At 52.1% G+C, this 14,792-nt stretch overlaps 2 protein-coding genes across 3 annotated transcripts; both read right to left on the bottom strand.

The window, feature by feature from the left end:
* Nucleotides 1-1,483: 1,483 nt before the first annotated feature.
* Nucleotides 1,484-4,185, bottom strand: bmp10 (bone morphogenetic protein 10). The gene is made up of 2 exons (XM_067228176.1): nucleotides 3,780-4,185; nucleotides 1,484-3,420 (listed from the first exon to the last, which is right to left on the bottom strand). Exons 1-2 carry the CDS (start codon nucleotides 4,183-4,185, stop codon nucleotides 2,297-2,299), a joined length of 1,530 nt encoding a protein of 509 aa, XP_067084277.1. The 3' UTR covers nucleotides 1,484-2,296.
* A 2,282-nt stretch (nucleotides 4,186-6,467) lies between these two features.
* Nucleotides 6,468-14,040, bottom strand: arhgap25 (Rho GTPase activating protein 25). 2 transcript variants are annotated; one of them, XM_067228335.1, is made up of 11 exons: nucleotides 13,835-14,040; nucleotides 11,489-11,691; nucleotides 10,958-11,045; nucleotides 10,496-10,609; nucleotides 10,003-10,207; nucleotides 9,353-9,485; nucleotides 9,128-9,201; nucleotides 8,856-8,977; nucleotides 8,150-8,304; nucleotides 7,453-8,000; nucleotides 6,468-7,217 (listed from the first exon to the last, which is right to left on the bottom strand). In XM_067228335.1, the coding sequence occupies exons 1-11, from the start codon at nucleotides 13,932-13,934 to the stop codon at nucleotides 7,016-7,018; spliced, it is 1,944 nt and encodes a 647-aa protein (XP_067084436.1). In that variant the 5' UTR covers nucleotides 13,935-14,040; the 3' UTR covers nucleotides 6,468-7,015. The 2 variants fall into 2 exon arrangements, with proteins under 2 accessions (XP_067084436.1, XP_067084438.1); XM_067228337.1 differs by lacking the exon at nucleotides 13,835-14,040 and having other exon boundaries at nucleotides 11,489-12,183.
* Between the last annotated feature and the right edge of the window lie 752 nt (nucleotides 14,041-14,792).

Below are 14,792 nucleotides of genomic sequence, written 5' to 3'. Positions count from 1 at the left end.
GCATGACGGTGCCAAGACAGCCTGGCATGCGCTCGACCCCCCCCCCCCACCAGACATATGCCAGTGTGTACAGTACACGTTATCTGGTTTCTCTAGGAGTTGTCGGTCTCCCATATTTTCTACTGTGCTAGTTCAGTAAAAATACAAGCAAGCCGGTGAACACACGACAAAACACATGTAGTTTTCTTGTTTAGAGCTTAGTCGTTTATTTACTGTACATGCCCTTGGTCTGCGTCGGTACATTCTCTGTGAAAAAAAGGTCAGCCAGACAGAGGCACGTTCTTAAAAACACAGATAGCGCCGGAAGCACGTTTTTCAGCATGTCTCTGCCCTTCGCAAAGCAAACACAGCCCTGCAGCGAAACTCTTGTTTTCCACAGCCCCGCATGTGTCTGTGGATCGTCAGAGTGTGTGTCCATCAGTCAGACCCATCCATTGTGTTCATTAGCCGGGCTTCCAGTCTGTTTCCCATGGTTCTTATGTTTGCCTGATGTGTGTAAACCACAGCCTGTGTGCTGATACGGCAGCCCTCCTGTCCCCATCATGCATCCCGCTGCCTGCCCCCGTCCCAGCATAATTGGGAGCAAAAGCTGTCGTCTGTGTAGTGCTGGGGAGTCAGGTGGCTGAGCGGTTAGGGAATCGGGCTAGTAATCAGAAGGTTGTCGGTTCGATTCCTGGCTTGACAAATGACGTTGTGTCCTTGGGCAAGGCACTTCACCCTACTTGCCTCGGGGGGAATGTCCCTGTACTTACTGTAAGTCGCTCTGGATAAGAGTGTCTGTTAAATGACTAAATGTAAATGTAGCGCTTGGGAAGAGCGAACCGCAGACACAGATGATTCAGTCTATATGGATTCATGTGGAAAAAAAAATATTTATGTTACACGCAAATGAGTGATCGTGAAGCTGTCTAAATGCCCATGGTTTTTCTTGCTTGGCCAAACTCAACGACACAAACAGGGGAGAATGGACGGCAATCACCTCAGGATCAATGTGACGGTCAACAATGTGTGTATATCCTCGTTATACCATTGTACATATTCATCTATTTACCATGGTAAAAATCAATAAATTAGTAAATAAATAGTTTTAAAATAACTTGAGCAGCAGAGGTCTGTCTGTGTTACATAGTTTAAAAAACAAAGGAACAGGCGCACACAGTGTGTCTCATGTCCGCACTCATGTCTCATGTCAGGGAGACTCTGAATGACGAGATGCACAGTTTCTCCTCTTATTCACACTTCCGGCTTGAGAGCTGTCCAAACAGAGAACTGGACTTTGCGATTGAAAGATGAGAAAAGGAGAGACGTAAAAAGAGAGAGTGGGACGGAGGTGGGGGAGGAATGGAGGTACTGTAGGACAGAGAGTTCAGCCAGTTTGGTCAGGAATTTGGACAGCTCTCTTCCCTATACCCCCCGGCCTAACCCCGCCCCCCCACTGTCCCCCCACCCTTCCCAGCACCCCGAAGGGCGTCCACTCCTCCAGACTTGAGTGGCAGCACACATGCTTCTCGGCTCCAACACCTTCTTATCGCCGCGGAGAGAGGGGGAGCGGAGGACAGCGGGAGAGGCTCGCATGGCATGTGACCGCGGCTGAAGTGGGAAGGGGCGGGGAGGGGGAGAGAGATAACCCCGGGAGGGGGGGTTGGGGGGTGAGGGGGGGCGCAAAGCCAGGAGATCCAATGGGCACGCTGGCCGCCCTTAGGAGGCCTGGTTCTGAGGCAGCCCAAGTGAAGAGCAGGTTGCCGGGCGCTGCATGTTCAGGGCTCAGCGCTGGAGGTCTGGGAGGTGACGGAGGAGGAGGACAGGAGGGGAGGAAGACGTGAGTCTGAGGATCAGTGTCGAAGCAGGAGAGCCCCCGCTCCCACAAGGTCCAGACAGGCCTGTCAGCTCCCAGCACTCGGCAGGTTCACAGCTCCTTTTCTCCCGTGAAACAAAGAGAAAATACAAACGGGCCGGCACAGATTGTACAAAGGGGATATCACAAACTAAACTTGAATGCGTTCACAAACAGCTGGCACGTTCCTGCAGCATTGTCAATTTCCGTCCTTTAGTTCCATGTCCCACAGCCACATCTCCTACCATCAGTTCCTTCCAGAAGTTCCTCTCAGTCCTCTCACCAGATTCAGGTCGCGGCAGCTCTGCAAAGTCTTCAGACGAAAGATAAAACAGCCCCATCTCTCCTCTGCTCGTCCTTCGCTTCACGTCTCCGTCCCGATGAGTCCTTCCCTCTTCCCGCAGGAAGACGCCCGCGACCGCCTTCTCTCCCCCTCCGCAGACGTGGGGGGGGGGGCGTGGCCTACCTGCAGCCGCACTCCGCCACCACCATCCCGTCGTACTTGTACTTGTAGGTGACCACGCCGGTGTCGTCCAGGTAGAGGAGGGAGATGGGCTCCAGCTTGGTGGGCACGCAGCACGCCCTCGCCACCTTCTGAGGGCTCTTCATGCTGACCAGCGTCTGCACAATGGCGTGCTTGGTGGGGGTGACGTGCTTGGTGAGCGGATAGGTGCACACGCCGTTGCACTCGAACGCCTCGTAGCCGGCCGGGGCCAGGATCCAGCTGTCCCAGCCGATGTCCTTGAAGTCGACGTAGAGCGGCTGCTTCTTGCACTGGTTGCCCTTGGCGTTGCGGCGGATCCGGGAGGCCGTGTCGTAGATGAGGTTGGAGCGCATCTGGATGAGGGACTCCTCGTCGTCCGAGTCCTCCTCGTCGTCCTCCCGCGGCCGGCCCGGTTGCCCCCACAGCCCGTTGAGGCCCAGGTCCTCCTGGAACACCGCCTCCGACGTCTCCTGGACGATCATCTCGTTCAGCTCGCGCTTGTCCTCGCGGTGGTCTCCGCTCTGGTCGTCGGAGAAGACGATCATGAGGGGTTTGTGTTTGTCCTCCGGGCCGGATTCGATCTCCATGTCTCCTCTGGGCCCCCGCTCTCCTCCTCCACCGCCGCCTCCCCCCTCGGATGCGGGGCGACCGGCGTCCTCGGAGCCCAGGTTGGCGATGTGGACCTCCAGCCTGTGGGTGGTGCCGTGCTCGGACCTGCGCCAGTGCTGGGCGGCGGCGGTCAGGTCGAACGCCTCCCAGCCGTTGTCTGTCTCGTAGACCTGCCGCGAGGCCAACTCCACAAGCTCCGCCCCATCTCCTGCTCCTCCTCCTGCTCCTCCTCCTGCTCCTCCTCCTGCCCCTCCTCCTCCGTCCCCCCGGCGGGCCTCCGCCTCGCCGGTCTTGTTGTCGTCCGCGTCCCGCCGTTCCACCTCGTAGACCGTGACCTTGCGGTCCACGCCGTCGTAGAGGTCACGGTCGGTCTGGACCAACGTGTAGAGGCGCAGCTGGGCGGCCGTGATGCGTTCGTGGTGGGGGACGGAGATGTTGAAGAGGAGGGGGTGGACCCTCACGCCCTGGGCTCCGACGCTGCGGGGAGACGAGGCTGCAGGAGAGACAGGAACACTGTGATCTAACGCTCCAGATAAAACACGATGCCTCGTGTTATGAACGTCCATAAACTTTTTACTGTTCACTTCAATACAAGTAATGAAATGCTTGTGTGTTTTGATGTATACCAGCTGACATATAAAATATTTCCTATATCTGGAAAGATTTTCTAATATTTCCAGTATTTTCTTGCAGTAGAAATGTGATAATAATTAATATAATTAAGCATGCACAAGAACAATATTATTCTCACGTTTAACTCATTATTTGGATACGTTTCTATTGAATTCCCTATAAAAACGTGCTTGCATTCACGTCGGCAACGATCTATTACACAGTGAACCAGTTTCCTACCTTCGTTTTTGAAGCTGCGTATGATGTTGGCGGTGGGCATGGCTGTGCGATCGTTGGCAAAGCGGTTGTACAGCTCCATCATGTACTCAGGGGGCTCCATGCGGGCAGAGCCAGGGCCCAGGGCTGGGGGCCCCAGGCCGGACAGGTTGAAGGTGCTTAAGAACTGGCCCCTCAGGCTCTCTAGGAGGCTCTGCATGTCAGCGTTACTGTCCTGCTCCAGGAGAGAGGGGTCCAGCACCCCACCGTGCCCATCCCCCAGTCCTGGGGCCGGGCGATGCCTCTGAGGGGTGAGGGAGATGGGGCTGCCCTGGCCAGAGAGGCCCCCCCCCAGGAGGAGAACCAGGAGGGGGAGCAGGGGTGTGAGGGTCTGGGTGAAAGACAACCCGGAGACCCTAAAGTCTGCCATGGAGAGGGCTGTATATCCACAAGGACTGTCCAACAAGGACCCCGGTGACGCAGTCTAATCTAATCTCGCAATCCTTAATCCAAAGGTTGGAGACGAACGTGTCGATGATCCGCTGGTTGTTGGTGGTTAACCCTGGGTGTGCTGCTGCTGGCTCCAGGAGCTGGAGGAGCGATCAGGAGCTCCGTGTTCCTCTCACTGTGTGTGGTGGCCCCTCACACAGATGATCTGCTCCCGCTCCGGTTCTTACAACCTTTATCCTCAAACACACCTTTTGATGTCGGTTTTCTCAACAGTCGGTGTTCCGGATGAAGGGTGGTTGTGGCGTTGCTTCACCCGACATTGCATAGGCATCTCTTAGGTAGCTTCTCTCTGTGTCTCCCTCACCCTTGCATTCTCTCTCGCTCTCTTTCTCTCTCTCTCTCTCTCTCTCTCTCTCTCTCTCTCTCTCTCTCTCTCTCTCTCTCTCTCTCTCTCTCTCTCTCTCTCTCTCTCTCTGTCCCTTATCTATGATATGGTAGCCTCTGCATTTCTCAGGGCTCGTGTTGTCCCTGTGTGTGTGTGCGTGTGTGTGGTGTGTGTGTCGTTATCTCACAACTTCCTTAATGAGGACTTTGTAAACAATGTCCTGTAGCTTCTTCCTTGTGGAAGCGATATTTTGTTTGGGTGGGAACCACGGCGATGGTCTTCTTCTGTTTATTTGTTAGGTAAATGGTGGAAGTGAACTGACAGGAGTCCGCTCCATTGAACATTTCTGTTTGACAAAATATGTATAAGGTCTGCTGATCTTCAATATGTTTGTGTGATTGTGTCTGGGCAGAGGAAATGGAAATGTAATGAGGTGTGAGACCCAATCAGAAGGACTTCAAGATATCAGGGCTGGCTGGCTCTCTGTAAAACATTTAGAACAACTTATGAAGAGGACAAAACCATTTCCCAATGCCTAGTTTTTCACGAATAAGCTTCTAAGAGTTTACAGTTTGAGAGCACAGAGACAGAGTGTGATGAGAGGGAAACACAGAGACCAACACAGATCTTTGTTGTGTGTAAAATGATCCACAGTAGCAACAATATTCTCATTACCCCCCCACCACCACCACCACCACCGACACCACCACCACCACCACCACCACCACCACCGACACCACCACCACACCCTTACATCCCTTGTCCTCTCTCAACTGCCCTCCACCAAAGTGGACTTCCTCTTTTGGTACTGTAAGCTGCGGCCGCACACGAACATCAGGGAGGGTCAGGATGGATGGGTTATCTGGAACCCCCAGAGGCTCCAGGGTGGCTCAGAGGACCCCAGGATGACGACACAGGACGTGCGTCTCCCCCAGACTGCCCTCGTACCCTCCCAGGGCTCTGGAGACGGGGCGGCTTCCGGATGCCACGCTCCGCCACGGCCAGCGGAGGGGCAGGGCAGGAGAGTCGCGGGCCGCTCGGCCCCCCGAAAAGGCATTCCTGTCAGATTACATGGACAGCAGAGAGTCAGAGGTGACAGAGATGGAACCCGAATGAGTCAGGAGGGAATTCCTCTTCGGTGATCAACAACCTTCCCCTCCGCTCTCACCTCATCAGTCTGGGGGCGGGCCCTCCTGTTCCCTCTGAATTGTGAGCAGGACCACCGCTCCTGGAGAAGCAGCGATGGATTCGACCCCCCCCCCCCAGTCGTTGCAATGTGTTGACGTGAATTCGAAATCCCCTGTCTGTTTCAACCCTGGCATTCTGCTTTCCAGTTCTCCCGCCCCTGACCTGTGTTGATGAACTGCTGATACGGGCGACCAGAGCTGTGGGAAGTGACCAAGCCTTCCTTCCTCTGCCAATCAGCCGCCGGACTGACAGTTGACAGACACGCTGTTATCTCTCTGCTTTGCCTTACGCAACGCTTCTGCGCTTTAAAACCCTTCCCACCTTCCAACTCAGCCATAGACTCGCCTGATAGCGCCGTGGCTCTCTCTATCTCCGCGGCGCTTTTTCCCCCCCTCTTCTCTCGCTCTCTTTTTCTCCCGCTTAGCACGCGAGCCCATGCGGGGAACGTCCTGACACAAAGGAACATTCCCACCGCAGTCTCTCCTGCCCCCAACCTACACGCGATCTGTTTTGACCCACTATCAGGGCCATGACCCTGTCACAGGAAGGAATTCTCTCATACTGGAACTTCCTCCATCTCCACTCTCTCGTTGCTGTTTTCTCTCTCTTCTCTCTTTTTCTTCCCTGTGTCTCCTCTCCCGGTTTCTCTCTGTCCTTCTGGTTCTTTCTGAAGTGTTTCAAAGGAGGAGTGCCAGTCAATCGAGAGTTATTTATTTCATTGAATTACTTTATTTCACACAATAATATTGACCACGGTAAACGAGCGAATCAGTATGCCATTCCAAAACAGAAACTGCTCATCACAGTACAACTGTTCTGAACAAATTGAAATATTTCTATCTACGCTTGCTCCTTAGAGCAATGACCTGAGCTCACCAGTAACATATGCATGGTTACCAACTCTTCATCAAACCAAACACATTCATCTTTTCTCTCTCTTTTACTCGTACAATACTTCCTTTGATCCACAACAGCAATGAGACAGGCAATTCATCAAATGTTAAGCTTACAATGGTACCACCAGGTGATCAACACTGGCCGGCTTTACGAATCTCTCGTCTAACAAACACATCGACTGGCAACCCAATCTCCAGACCACTGGATCTGATTTTGAAAGAGGGACCATTGGGATGAGCGTTGATGAATGAGGACATGCATCGACATTCAGCCCGCGGCGAAGAGATGCGTGGTGACGAGGTCATCAGAGCTCCCTCTGGGACGGCTGGGTGACGGGGCTCTATGTGGGAGCTTGTGGTTCTCCGGCCCGGAGTCTCCTGACCTCTCTGTCCAGCTCCAGGGTGCGTCTCTGGGCCTCGTCCCGGCCGCCCTCGGCGCTCCTCGCACGGAGCTCCAGGGCGGCTGCTCGCTGACGCTCGGCCTGCAGGGCGGTCCGGAGCTCCGCCACGGTGGCGTTCAGCTCCGCGTTCTTCCTCTGAAGGCTGCAGGACGGGAGAGAGAGTGGGAGGGGTGAGGAGTGTGTTAGGCCTTGTTTGGGTGAGGTGTGTGTGTATGTACTTGTGTGACAATGTAAGGTCACGTATTCATTTTGCAGACACTTTCACATACAGGTGGGGATTGGACCCTGTGACGTCTTGATCTACAGTCGGATGCTCTACCGCTGAGCTGTACACGCCCCTATCTAACACCTGTCTACTGTTTGCTGATGGTACAAACCTGTTGAGTTGTTCTGTGTTGTTCTGACTGTCTGTCTGGTGGTCAACATTGCTGTCTGTCCTGGGCATTAACACTGGTACTGACAGGAGCGTGGGCCTTTGCTGTCGGGATGAAGCTTGGGCATCACTGCTCACTTGGAAGGCATCGTTGTGGGCAACCATGACATCACTTCCTTTCCCGGCTTCGGTTCTGTCACCCTCTTCTTTGGAGGTCGTGCACGTCTGATCCCCCCCAAACAGGGAGCCTCCGTGGAGGTCCAGGGTCTTAAAGATGTCCTCTGAGAGGGTCTTCTCCCCCTTCTCCTCACACACCTCCTGGATCTTGCTCCAGCGGTTCAGGGCCTCTGTCCTCCGGGGCACCCCAGCCACGGGGCAGTTGAAGCTGGGGAGGGTCTGGGTGCGCTTGCGGGGGCTCCCAGACCAGGGGTCCGTACCGGAGGGGGGCAGGGGCTGGAGGGTGTCCAGAGGAGAGGTTGGGAACCCCTGCTGGTCCCCCAGGGGGGGCGAGTCCTCCTCCTCCTCTGGCGACTCCGACAGGGACGCCTCACACTGGTGGGGGGGAGGGGGGGGCGAGAGGGAAAACACAGTACTTCCTGTCTTTAACATCTGAAATGGTCTTTAATGGACTCCTCGACTGGACTCCTTGAATGGAGCGTCGCAGCAATGCATTGTGGGACGTGTAGTGCAGTGGTTGTTACCTCGGCAGACTCCCAGCCTACGAAGCTGCGGGGAGCAGTGTTCTTGCTGGGGTTCTTCTTGCGGGGCGGAGGGGGAACCACGTCTTTGGAGGGAGGAAACAGAGCTTCGTGCTGCCGGATCATCACAGTCATCAGCTTCTGGATCTGGGGAGTGCCTGGGACCAATTCACAGCACACATTCACAGGTCATTCCATTGGCAGATGCTTTCATCCAATGGTGACAAGCGAGGGTGCGTACAGAAAGCTCAGTTACTCCACAGAAGTGCAGGGTTTTAATCGGATTTCAGTGGTTGGTGCCAAGCAATAGTCTGTACTTTACCCAGACAAATTGCAACAAGAGAATTGGAATGGAGGGCTTGTCCAAACTTGTGTACACATTGCTAAATACATGCTGTGAACCAACCATGGCTGCTTAGTGTATTTTGTGGAGATTATGACATACTTTGGGATCAGGTGTGATCTGCTGTGGTCATTCTAGACATGATACTGCAGGAAGGACTCACAGAAGATCCCCCACAAGCAGCTGTGAAGCAGGCAGGAGTATCCTCACGTTGACATGTTAAAGCCCACAGCCAAAGTGTGTCTTCCTCACAGTATGTCAGTGGTCAGAGTCAGGGAAGGCCTGTATTTACCAGGCCCCGTGCAGAGTAACCCCATCTCAGCTATTTGGTACGGTGAACGATTCGGACATCTCAACAGTACTAACCTTTCATCATGGTGATGGGATCTTCCACCTGAGGCTTGAGGAGGTTGATTCCAATAACCGTGGCCAGGTTCTCCACGCTCATCTTGTTCACCTTGGAGTTCAGCTGCACCTCGTACAGAAACCTGCCCGGCGACAGCAAGCACAAGCTGACAGACGTCCAGAAGTCCAACCTGTGCAACTTAAGACACCAGGGCACTGCTGGCGATGTGCGGGCGAGTGTCCAGGTGAGGAGGGGCAGACTGTGTGACGGTCAGAGGAGGACTGAGGCTCACCTGCAGATGTAGCTGAGAAGGTTGTAATTCTCTCTGGGAAGGAGTGAGATCTGCCTCTCCAGCTTATCACGACCCTAAACAGACAACAGATTCAAAACAATCGTTTTAGTTCTTTCAATTGTTTATCGTCTTTACTTTGTTTAAGATTTGTCGAAATGTTATCTAGAGACAATTCATGTTCATTCATTGAGACTATTTTTGGTTTGGGGCCGTGTGGGTTCTTACTGTTGCACTGTTCGGATCTATAAAACGACTGCTATCCAGGAAGTCTTGGTACTGGGTCCACGGCACCACCGGCTCTGGCAGCTCTCTCAGGTACAGTTTGAATAACGACGCCACCGTGTGGACGTCTGTGTCACTGCAGGCCACGACAGAGAGGACACAAAAAGATTCTTCAGTCTGTTGATTAATCACACATGCGCAGGTTAGAAAATGTTTCACTATCTTGTTTGGGCTCGTGGTTTTACCTCTATCTTACAATTTTAACTGTCTTTAGAAACATGATTATAATAAGGGAAGGGGTATACATGGCTTTGTGGACAAAGCACTTGGCTGCAGATCAAGAGTTTACAGGATAATATTTCCACCCGGACTGTGTGGATAAAAGTGCCTGCTTGGTGAACACGTTGCTAAAAATGGAAGGGTGTGAGGATGTTTGTGTGTGTCAGTGTTGAGAAACTGCACCCTTCTCTCTGTCAGGATGAACAGGATGTGGGCACAGCTGCAGAGAGAGAACCGAAGAGCGAACGTAGCACCCTCCTCTCTGCTATCATCTCTCTCATCTCTCTCTGGGCCCCGGCGCAAAGAAAACTCTGACTTATTTCGCGTCGGCGAGCCCGTTCTCTGAACGCTCGCCTGGGGGGAGAGAGAGTCACCTGGGGAAGCTGGGCCTCTCTCCTGCGTCGAAGGCGTCTCTGAACTGTTTGACGGAGTTGTCCTGTCCGGGAAGCCGGAAGATTCCCTCCTCACTCAGGCCGTGCTCTCTGATGTACTCGGCACACTTCTGCACCAGGATGGGCACCATGTGCGGGCCGAATCTCTGCTCGTACGCCAGCGTGTCGCCCAGACTCTTCCCGAACACTGGCAGGAGAGACAGGCAGGCAGGAAGACAGGGGTGTGTGAGACACGTGGGGCAGAGAGGACAACACTGAGTGTGGTCTGTGGTGTGACCTAAAAGCCTTCCAAACCGACCAATAAGGATGAGGGAAGTTAACACTCGCAGTCCAGACATGACAAAACCTGCTACTGCATATAGAACATGCCAATGAAATAACAAACAGTCTGAAGCCTTATGCGACGCACGCCCAGACTTGCCCCTGCTAATCTATCCCTTTGGTACTCAGTTTGTGATATTTGACGTGTGAGAACCTCCACTAGTTGGTACTCCGATGACCCGTCGCAGAGAGCGGACCCACTCCTCCATCTCCGTCTGAGAGGTTGCCATGAGAACGTACGGACAGCGCTCACGATCCCCACTGCTGCCTGCCACACAGAGAATGACACAAAAGGCGTATTTACATCTCGTCTGTTTTACAAGGTCCATGCCCTCTGAAACCGAAGGTATATTGACCTTAACGTGACCGAAAGACAGAGAGAGAACTAGAGAGAGACCGTCGAAAAGAACGAGAGGATGAGAGAAAGGGAGAGGGAGGGATAGAAAGAGAGAGAGGGCGTGATGGAGAGAGGGAGGAAGAGAGAGAGACAGAGGGCGTGATGGAGAGAGGGAGGAAGAGAGAGAGACAGAGGGCATGATGGAGAGAGGGAGGGATAGAGAGAGAGAGGGCGTGATGGAGAGAGGGAGGAAGAAGGGGGGGCATGTTGTGTACTCACGTGGTACTATCTCAAACAGGAACTTTCCTGGGTCGTCTGAGGTCAGCGGGAGCTCGTTGACTTTACTGAACCTCAGCTGGATCACTCCCTGAACACACATCCAGGACACATCACGTCACACATCCCCAAACCCCCATCACACATCCCTAAACCTCCATCACACACCCCCAAACCCCCATCACACATCCCTAAACCTCCATCACACATCCCTAAACCTCCATCACACACCCCTAAACCCCCATCACACACCCAGGACACATCACACATCCCCAAACCCACATCATCCATCCCAGAACACACATGCAGGATAAAAGCGCCATCACATCACATATACCATCACATACACCATCACATCACGCACACCACACATCCTTACACACGCAGAGAACATAAGAAGATATTCACCACATCCCCTACTTCTACCTTCACTGCCCCTACTACCCCCAGGGCTTACCACCAACAACCCCTGGCCCTCCCACAAACCCAAGGCCTACCACAGCCAAGCCCAGGCCCCACCATCACCCCTCTCACCTGGACTGGGCTCTCCTTATCGTCCTTCTGGTAGGTCAAGGTGCTCCCCCTCAGGACAAAGTAGCGCTGCTGCCAGTTCTTCACGATGGACCTCTGCTGTTTCTTCAGCCAGCCAGCCTTCACAGGCCTCTCCAGGGTGCCACTGGAGCCGGCCGAACCCGACCCAGGGCTGCTCTCCCCGGGCATCACGCTCTTTGACCGCGCTGGTCCACCACGGGTGGAGGAAAGAGGACACCAGCGTTAGGGATGGAGTTGGTCACACGGTCTGGGTGTGAATGTTTCAAACCAGATGTCCCTTGAGGTCCATTCAGGTCGGTTCATTTGAACATCAGATATCTGTAATTCACCGTGCAGTCTGAAACCTGCTGAGTGCAGTTCGTTTCGCCGCGTTTGCAAACGAAAGTGAGACGGCGTGATAAAGAGAGAGAGAGATAGAGAGAAAAAAGGAGGGCTATTGTATGGAGTTATTTGCGTGGTGACCCTGATAGGAAACAGGCTGCCACTGGTTGACCTGATACGTTTCCTGTTAGCAGCTAAAAGATCGTAGCTGTGATTGTTCCGTTGAGGGAAGGCAGTGACATAGTATGAAAGCAGATTAATATAACCAACAATAACAAGCACATGAGGGCAATCGACCAAGCTGTGTGGACAGCATTGACTTGATAATTGTCTTCATTTAGTAACCCACAGTACTGTATGTAAGAATAAAAAGCTGCCAATTCAACATGTTTGGTTTTCAGTATTGAATGAGGTAAAAGAAGATAATGAGAAAGGGAGGGAGGGAGGGAGGGGAGGGGAGGGAGGGAGGGAGTCAGAGGTGTACGTGTTCCAGTTGTGATGGAAGAAGAAAGCGAGGGATGGGGTGAGCGACGGGTGGTAGCTGGAGATGGAGGGATTGCGAGGGGTCTGCCTTCGCTCAGTTCTTCTGAAATTCACCGTAACCTTTAAGGCTAGATGAAAGTGAAGAAGAGAAGAAGATGGTTTCTGGTTTCGTAAACAGGAAGTGTTTGCATCATTGCTGGCGCACACCAACACTTTGAAGGCCCCCCACCTAGAACTCAGGGTCTTTGGTCTATTTTAATGGCATCCTCCCTCGACGAAGGGAACGTCAAAAGCGTTTGGAAGAGGTTCGGAGGCCACACACTGTGATGAAAGACACCACACCCAGAGAGAGGACCAACACCCACTTTTTTTCGGAGGAAGCTGATTTGTCATGAGAGCAAGTATACAGACCCGAAAGTCCCTCAAGCATTCTCAGGGACCTGGAGCATCAGTCTGAAGTCGCTGACTTTAGATCAGGCTGTTTTGTTGTACTTCAGGTTCAATACTGTCACCTCAAAGACCGATTAACGAACACATGACAAAATATAATGCACACCTGACAAGACATTCAAACCTGTAGGCAACTTAAAACAACACACGGATGAGTTTACTGAATCATAGTGCCAGATGTCGTCTTGAGCTGATTTCATGTGGCCTCCGTATAAAGTAATTGTACAGTTTGCATTGATAATAAGCAGTCATCATCACACAGCTGTACATCGAAGGATGTAGAAAGGAAATGTCTGCACTGGCCCCTTCTAAAGAGGAGTGATCACATAGGTTACACTGGCCTACATACACATGCATGCATACACTCACCCGGACACATGCATGCACACACGCACACTCACAAAACACACGCGCGCACGCACAGACACAGGGCTGCACAGTCACATCCAGCCCTCGGGTATTTCATCAACTTCCTGTTCTGAACCATGGGCCTTTCCTCAGAGGGGAACCGCACCTCTCCCGCACGCCTGTGATTGTGTGCACGGCTGGGTAAACGACAGCAGGGGCTAGATGGGTCATGCTGTTACATGAGGAGAAAACATCAAGCTGGACAGTGGTCCCACTAAGCTGAAAGAGATGCACCCGTCCTTATGTCACACAACTCATGACGCACCATTACAACATCTCCAACCAGCTTGTGGGTAGCTTGTGTTTTTCTTACAGTAATATCGGACAATAGTGCTCATAATGGATCTGGATGCCCCAGTCTTCCTGTGATGAAAGGTAGGACATTCGAGAGTCTTTATCGACCAATGCAAAACAGAATTTGGCTAAGGAGAGGCACAGACCTTGTGCGGTACACACACCTGGACAGTGTAACAGCACGGCACACACACAACACACACCTCTTTAACCCCAAAGAACAGCCCTGTCACACACACACACACACACCCTCATCCACACCAACGTACCCCATGTATCTGATGCTAAGACCTACGTGGAGACAAATTCATCATCCATGCTGCCACACTATCACTGGAGCAGCTTTGAGTTCAGGTTTGTCGATAGACTTACTGATTCTGGTTGTGTCAGCTTTGAAGGTGCTGAAGTCCCAGTTTTTTATCTTCAGTGACATTATCCTTGCTTCATAGAAAAAGGATCGTATTTCCCCCATACACACACACACACGCACACACACTATCTCTTTCTCTCTCTCACATACACACACACACCTTGCACGCGCTCTCTCATCTGCACTTTACCTCTCCGGCTTGTCAGACTCAAACCTTTTTCTGTATCTCATTTCCTACTTCCTGTGTGCTGATCATTCTTCTTCTTTTTTTTTCTCAACCCCCTTTTAGACGTGTCCTTTCGTGTTCTCTCCACTTCCCTGTGAGGCAGGTACTTGCTACGGCTTTCTAGTATGTGACCATGTGCCTCCAGCCTCCTGTCAGCTAAGACTTAGAGGCAGCCAGAATTTATAGTTTAAACATATTATTCACCGGTGTCTGTGAGGATTTTCTCTTTCAAATCGTGGCTTTGGTTTTCTGGGTAGCTGAATTCGAGCTGTAGCCCAAAAATGCAGTTCCTGACAGGTTCACGATATGAGGGTTTCTGAAAATGTGTCTTATGTTGATAAATATCTTGTCTGGAGTTTATAATAGAAGACGGAAGTTTCTGGTCACATGAGGGAAGGGGTGAATATCAACACAGACCAACATCTCCCTATTTCCCCTTTATTGTCAACATATGAGCCAGTCAAAGGCAAAGCACATTTCAGCATTATCAAAAACGTACAACTTATACATTTCCTAAACAAACACAACTGAACACAAACCATTTCACAATTGGATAATAAAGAATATCATTTTATATAAATTATACAACATCAACTCTAGATAGGGTTATCAGAATAAAAGCAAACAGTTAGATCTACGGAAGGAGTGTATGTGTGACAGCCAAACATAACAGGTCTCCCATACATTCTATCTATATCTATTCCAAGGTGTCCAAGAAAGATAAAAGTCATCTT

This window comes from Osmerus mordax, chromosome 24, assembly GCF_038355195.1.
Source record: "Osmerus mordax isolate fOsmMor3 chromosome 24, fOsmMor3.pri, whole genome shotgun sequence".
Taxonomy (NCBI): domain Eukaryota; kingdom Metazoa; phylum Chordata; class Actinopteri; order Osmeriformes; family Osmeridae; genus Osmerus; species Osmerus mordax.
The sequence above is the reverse complement of the archived record's forward strand: the minus strand, read 5'-3'. Positions and strand labels throughout refer to the sequence as shown.